Consider the following 7028-nt stretch of genomic DNA (forward strand, 5'->3'; position numbering starts at 1 on the left):
GAGATTGCACCACTGCACTCTAGGCTGAGTGACAGAGTGAGACACCCTCTCAAAAAAAAAAAGATGAGAGGGCAAATTGATTCATATTTGATTCTCTTCTTTCATAACCTAACTTTGTTATCTAAAGAATACATCAGATATAAATAGAAGTGAAAATGAATTTTTTTTGGAGGTTACACCTATAATGTAACTGAAAACTTTACTTCTCTATAGACGAGAGTTTCGCTGTTAAACACAACAAAGAATTTCTCTTATCAATGGCCAACAGAGGGAAGGATACAAATGGTTCACAGTTTTTCATGTAAGTATTTATTATCTGATCATTTAAAACATCCCATTTTTGGGCTGGGCACGGTGACTCATGCCTGTAATCCCAGCACTTTGGGAGGCCGAGGTGGGCGGATCACAAGGTCAGGAGATCGAGACCATCCTGGCTAAAACAGTGAAACCCCGTCTCTACTAAAAATACGAAAAAATTAGCTGGGCATGGTGGCGGGTGCCTGTAGTCCCAGTTACTCGGGAGGCTGAGGCAGGAGAATGGTGTAAACCCGGGAGGCAGAGCTTGCAGTGAACTGAGATCCGGCCACTGCACTCCAGCCTGAGCGACAGAGCAAGACTCCGTCTCAAAACAAAAAAAAAAGGAAACTTTTTGAGCATCAGAATGGAAAATTTCACAAATAAGTACTTAATACAAACTTTGTTTCAAGCACAAAATTATTATTTAAATTGTATAAAATTACACATACAATTCAGGCTATGTGCATAAGGTATGGTATGTTTGAAATATAAATGAATTTTGTGTTTAAACTGTGTCCCATCCCCAGGATATCTCATGTGTATGCAAATATTCCAAAATTCAAAAAAAAATCTAAAACACTTCTGGTTCCAAGCATTTCCTCTAAAGGATATTCAATCTGTACATACTGAGTTAAATAGAATATATTACAATTAGCCTGTTTTTATTTGTCAAAATGTGGCTACTGAAAAATTTTAATTTACCTGAGTGGCTCATGTTTTTATTGAGCAGTGCGGGTCTAGAGCCTTAAAATCCATGCTAAAACTTTTCAGATGAATGGTAAGACAGTTTAGGCAGGGGAATGATATGATAAGATTTGTGTTTTAAAAGAATCATTCCACTCTGGCTATTTTGTGGAGAAGAGGCAGTGTAGAATTAGGAGTAAAATAAGAGAAACCAGTTAGGAGGCTATTGGAGTAGCCTAGATAAGAAATGATAATGGTAAAGGTAATGAGAACTTTTGGGATAATTTTTGAAGCTAGAGCCAAATTACCTTCCTAATGGTTTGGATAATGAGGTGTGAGGGAAAGTAGAACCAAAGATGACCCCCAGGTTTTCAGCCTCAGCAGTTGGCTTGAGCAATGATAATGTTTACTGAGTATTCAAGGGAATGGAGGTAGAAGAATAAAGAGTTTTGTCTTAGATATATTAATTATTTTTAATAAAGTAAATTTTTATTGAAGTGTAACATGGCATACATAGCATATGAAACTGTCATTTTTAGAGTCCATAATTTTGGATACTATTTACACTTACTGCCTTTATTTCTTCTATACCTTACCCTATCATCTTCCACCAAGTATTACAATTCAGCTTTTTAAATCCTTAGAATAAATGCCTTATCAAAATAATATCTGTTAAATAATAGCTTTCTGTTATGGAAATAAAGCTGTTACACAGAATATCTCTTTGGTATTTTTTGTGTCTATACTAGCATATCAGTAAAAGCTGTTGCTCATAATCAGAAAGTACCCTCATGTAAAATTGAATGTTGTGCTTTTACTCAAAATGTAAGTATACCACATATACTATTTAAAAATACCATACTGTCGTTAAAATACCCCACTTTTTCTTCTTGTATGATTTTGCTTCTTAAAAATCTCACATTTTAATCAGAACTCTCATTTTTGTTTTCTAGGAGCACAGGGATCAGTTGTCCTTGGTTTTTTTTGGTCTTTTCTTCATTTGAAGGTAATCTGCTTATTGAGTTCACTAATCATACAGAGTGAATACAGTTTTCTGTTTGGGCTATTAATCTATATTCTGGTTGATAAATAGAAAGTTGATTACGTAATAATGGTTAAGGCTTAACTTTCAAGTCTTTTCTAGTTGCTTCACAAAATGCAATCTAATCTCTAAAAAGAAAGCACTAATAATCCATGTGATTTACCTCACAGAAATAAATATCAAAATAAATTCAAACTATATTTCTAATTTTGTTTCACAGAATTTTTTTTCCAGAAATTTGTGAAAGATCTTTGCTATTTTAGTCTGCTTGTCTGAAACTGTATTTTACTCATAGATTAAGTATTGGAGCCATGGGAATAAAGGTTCAGCGTCCTCGATGTTTTTTTGACATTGCCATTAACAATCAACCTGGTAAGAATATTAGTTAACATTTATAAGTGGGTGTTTAATATTTTAAATTAGTAAAGAAGTTTAAACCAACTACCTTCTTTTTCAGCTGGAAGAGTTGTCTTTGAATTATTTTCTGATGTGTGCCCCAAAACATGCGAGAACTTTCGTTGTCTTTGTACAGGTTTGTTCACATTTTCAACTGCCCCTAATAGTAGTCTCAGTTGACTGTGGTTTGCTTTTTTTTTTTTCTTTTTTTTAAGAGACAGGATCTTGCAATGTTGTCCAACTGGACTGGAACTCCTGGGCTCATCAATCCTTACACATAAGCTTCCTCAGCTGGGATACAGGTGTGAGCTACCATACCTGGCATAGCTTGCTTTAATTTTTTATTTACTCTATTTTAGATTTCTCCGTGCATATTACTTTTCTCTTAACATGAAGATTACACAGCAGTGACTAGGGCATGAAAGTAATTCTTAGAAATATTATGACTGGGCATGGTGTGACTGGCCATGGTGGCTCACATCTGTAATCCCAGCACTTTGGGAGGCCAAGGTGGGTGGATCACTTGAGGTCAGGAGTTCAAGACAATCCTGGCTAACTTGGTGAAACCCCATCTCTACTAAAAATACAAAAATTAGCAGGTGTGATAGTGGATGTCTGTAATCCCAGCCACTCGGGAGGCTGAGGCAGGAGAATCACTTGAACCCAGGAGGCGGAGGTTGTAGTGAGCCAAGATAGTGCCACCGCACTGTAGCCTAGGTGACAGAGCTAGACTCTGTCTCAAAAAAAAACCAAAAACAAATATTAGTTTTAATAGTATATTATTTGAGATTGATTTCTACATTCTCCAGAAATACATGGGTGATTTTTTAAATGAATATTTTAAAAAAATTCCTGAAAGGAATGAAAATATGATTTTTTTTAGTCTATAAGGTTCAAGAGAGGCATATTTACATTTATTTTGCTTTCATACTCCTTTGATTTCCTTTCTATTAAATGTCCTAATTTTTTATCTCTATAGGTGAAAAGGGGACCGGGAAATCAACTCAGAAACCATTACATTATAAGAGTTGTCTCTTTCACAGAGTTGTCAAGGATTTTATGGTTCAAGGTGGTGACTTCAGTGAAGGTGAGACTTGGAAAAATCATGTATTATTTTCTGTTAAATATCACAGATCTCAAAGTTAGACAAGTCCCTAGAAGTTATAGTCCAATGTTCTTGTCACTCTCACTCCATTTAATCTTTGGTCAATTAGAAGTACTCATAGAAATATGTAAAAGAAGGAAGCTCATAGGCTGGGCATGGTGGCTCATGCCTATAATCCCAACACTTTAGGAGGCCAAGGCGGGCGAATCACGAGGTCAGTAGTTCAAGACCAGCCTGGACAACATGGTGAAACCCTGCCTCTACTAAAAATACAAAAATTTGCGTGATGGCGTGTGCCTGTGGTCCCAGCTACTTGGGAGGCTCTGAGGCCGGAGGATTGCTTGAACCCGAAAGGCAGAGATTGCGGTGAGCCGAGATCGTGCCACTGCACTCCAGCCTGAGCGACAGAGCAAGACTCTGTCTCAGAAAAAAAAAAAACGAAAGCTTATAAAAAATAATTTTGCCTTTGACAGATAAATTAATTTCAGAAATAGGCTTCTGGATACAAAACAAAACACTGCATTCATCTCAGTAATCTGTCAAGTGTATGTGTTTGATTTTGTCACAAGTGGTAATCCTTACTACAATAACATTTTTACTTTTTTATTGTAAAAATATCAAAACTACTTTGAAAACACTTTGAAAAAATGTTAACCTGTTGCAAGACCTGCATAATCATAATTAGAATCTGAAAGTTCTTTTTTTAAATATATTTTAATAGTCTTTGTCACATTCTTATTATCATAGTGTAGGGGAAAGAAAGAAATTTGGGATCTTGTCATTATTGACAGTAATATCTTTTATGATTTTCTGCAATCTTTATTGTTAATTCAAAATTATTTAAAAATCTACTTTTTAAGAAGTATTTTGTTTAGGTATCACCTTTGAGGCGCTTGTTATCTTGAGAGTTAAAAGAGTATGTTTTGCATTTTTAGGAAATGGACGAGGAGGGGAATCTATCTATGGAGGATTTTTTGAAGGTAAAAATGTTTACATTTATATTATGTTTTAAATGTTTTCTCTTTTATTCTATTTTATTCTCTATGGAATCAATAACATTATTCATTAAAGTGTATACTAATGTCTAGCTGCCTTCAACTAATCTGAAAGTTAATTTTCTGGTAAAAAATTGCTTTTTGTAGAGATGGGGCTTTTTTCTTCTTAGGACATTTTTACAACATATGATTTGAAAGGGTTTCAATGATCTGTACTTAATTCTTAGAATTTTAGTACTAGAATAGGAACTTCCATAGATCAATCTTAACTTTTATTAAAGGAGATTCAGCAATATTTCTTACTAACAACATCCAAATATTTAGGTCATTTTTTCTATGAAAATTTTTAAAAATATCTTTGATACTCTGAAATTTAACTGTATCTTTTCCAAAAATTTAAGTTTTCTTGCTAGAATTTTTTTGTTGATGTGAAGACCATTTGGAAAACTATAAGCATATTTAATGTGGAAATAATTTAATATTTTTCATCTTTCAGTTTTGACATTTAGTGAAATTTTGTTTAAAATTCTACGTGATTTGTTCTTAATATTCTAACCCAAGTTTGGAAAACAGGTTCCTCCCTTTGCTGTGGCATAAGTGATGCTATGATAGAGGTTAAGTTAATGAGTCCAGTCTGAATAATACTCTGTGTGCCTCTTTGTGCTCAGAAATGAAACTATTGAAATGTAAAAGAATCTAATCTGGACTCTCTTAGTTTTTTTTTAAGAGATGGGATCTCACTGTGTTGCCCAGGCTGGAGTGCAGTGGCTTTTCATGGGTGTGATCATAGTGCACTTTAGGTTCAAGCTCCTGAGCTCCAGTGATTGTCCTGCTTCAGCCTCCTGAGTAGCTAGGACTACAGCCACATACCACTGTGCTCAACTGTTTCTTGCTTTTTTAAAGATAGTTTCATTTTTTAATTTAAATAAAGTGGTATTATCTTTTCCAAAAATGTGAAGGACAAATATAAATGGAAAGGAAGGGAATTGAGATAGTATTTGGGTTTTATAAGCAAAGAATAGAAAATTAATAATATTTGAATCTACAACGATGAGAGGGGAGGCTGGTCTTGGTGGCTCATGCCTGTAATCCCAGCACTTTGGGAGGCCAAGGCAGGCGGATCACGAGGTCAGGAGATCGAGACCATCTAGCTAACATGGTAAAACCCCGTCTCTACTAAAAATACAAAAATTAGTGATGGTGGGCGCCTGTAGTCCCAGCTACTCGGAAGGCTGAGGCAGGAGAATGGCATGAACCTGGGAGGAGGCGAAGCTTACAGTGAGCTGAGATTGCACCACTGCACTCTAGGCTGGGTGACAGAGCGAGACTCCGTCTCAAAAAAAAAAAGGAAATACTTATGTACAATTTACTTTTTTGTTTCTTTTGAACTAAACAGTAGCTTTCTTGGCCTGTGTTACAATGAAACTGCCATATAGTATTAAATAGCATTTTATACCATAATTTGTTCAGTTTCTCTCCTATTGTAAGATATTTTGAGTGTTTCCATATTTTTGTTGTTACTACAATTTTGCATTCTCACTTATGCCTGTCCTCTCACATTTGTTCATTCATTTAATAAATACTGATTTCTTGTCATATGCCAAGCACTGTTTGAGCACTAAGAATTGAGAAGGGAGTAAGACTGAAAATTCAGATTTATCACATCATGGAACTTGTATTCTAGTGAGAGAAGATGGATATAAAAATTGAATACCAATTAGCAAGAAATGCTTGGAAGAAAAAGCAGAATAAGAGGATATAAAGTGTTAGGAGGATGAGAGCTCCTTTCTTGAATACAGTAGACTAGGAATGGGCCTCTATGAGAAGGTGATTCCTGAGCAACAAGGGAATGAATGATGTGAAGACAGTTTGAGAGCATTCCAGGTGGAGGGAACAGCAAATGTAAAGGACCTGATGAAAGAGTAGGCTGTGGGATGTTGGGGGTGGGGAGTGGGGGGTAACCCAGCAGAATACCAATGTAGCTGAAATAAAGTTGAGGAAAATATTAGAAGATGTTAGGAAATGAAGTTGAGGAAAATGCTTAGAGGTGAACAGGAGCTAAAATATTTAGAGCCATATAATTGAAATTACAGTAGTCACAAGACACATGTGCTTTTTGAGCATTTGAAATGTGGCTAGTCTGAATTGAGATATGCTTCAAGGATAAAATATACAATGGATTTCCAAAGACTTGTACCAAAAAAAAAAAAAATCTCAGTAACATTTTTGTTTATTATATTCTGAAGTGGTAATAGTTGGACATACAGGTAATAGTTTGGACATCACTAATCTGAAAATCTGAGGTCCAAAAATGGAAACTTTGGGGCCGGGCGCGGTGGCTCAAGCCTGTAATCCCAGCACTTTGGGAGGCCAAGATGGGCGGATCACGAGGTCAGGAGATCGAGACCATCCTGGCTAACCCGATGAAACCCCGTCTCTACTAAAAAATACAAAGAAGTGGCGGGCGCCTGTAGTCCCAGCTATCGGGGAGGCTGAGGCAGGAGAATGG

The 7028-nt window shown here is 35.9% G+C and overlaps 1 protein-coding gene across 1 annotated transcript in view; it reads left to right on the forward strand.

Annotated features, from left to right (window-relative positions):
• Positions 1 to 217: 217 nt before the first annotated feature.
• Positions 218 to 7028, forward strand: part of PPIG (peptidylprolyl isomerase G (cyclophilin G)) — a 44914-nt gene continuing 38103 nt past the window's right edge. The window contains exon 1 of the mRNA XM_011960609.1: positions 218 to 301. Within this exon, the coding sequence (XP_011815999.1) occupies positions 258 to 301 (44 nt within the window). The 5' untranslated portion in view covers positions 218 to 257. The remainder of the gene's footprint in view (positions 302 to 7028) is intronic.

The sequence above is a fragment of the Colobus angolensis genome, unplaced genomic scaffold (genome assembly GCF_000951035.1).
Source record: "Colobus angolensis palliatus isolate OR3802 unplaced genomic scaffold, Cang.pa_1.0 Scaffold517, whole genome shotgun sequence".
Classification (NCBI taxonomy): domain Eukaryota; kingdom Metazoa; phylum Chordata; class Mammalia; order Primates; family Cercopithecidae; genus Colobus; species Colobus angolensis.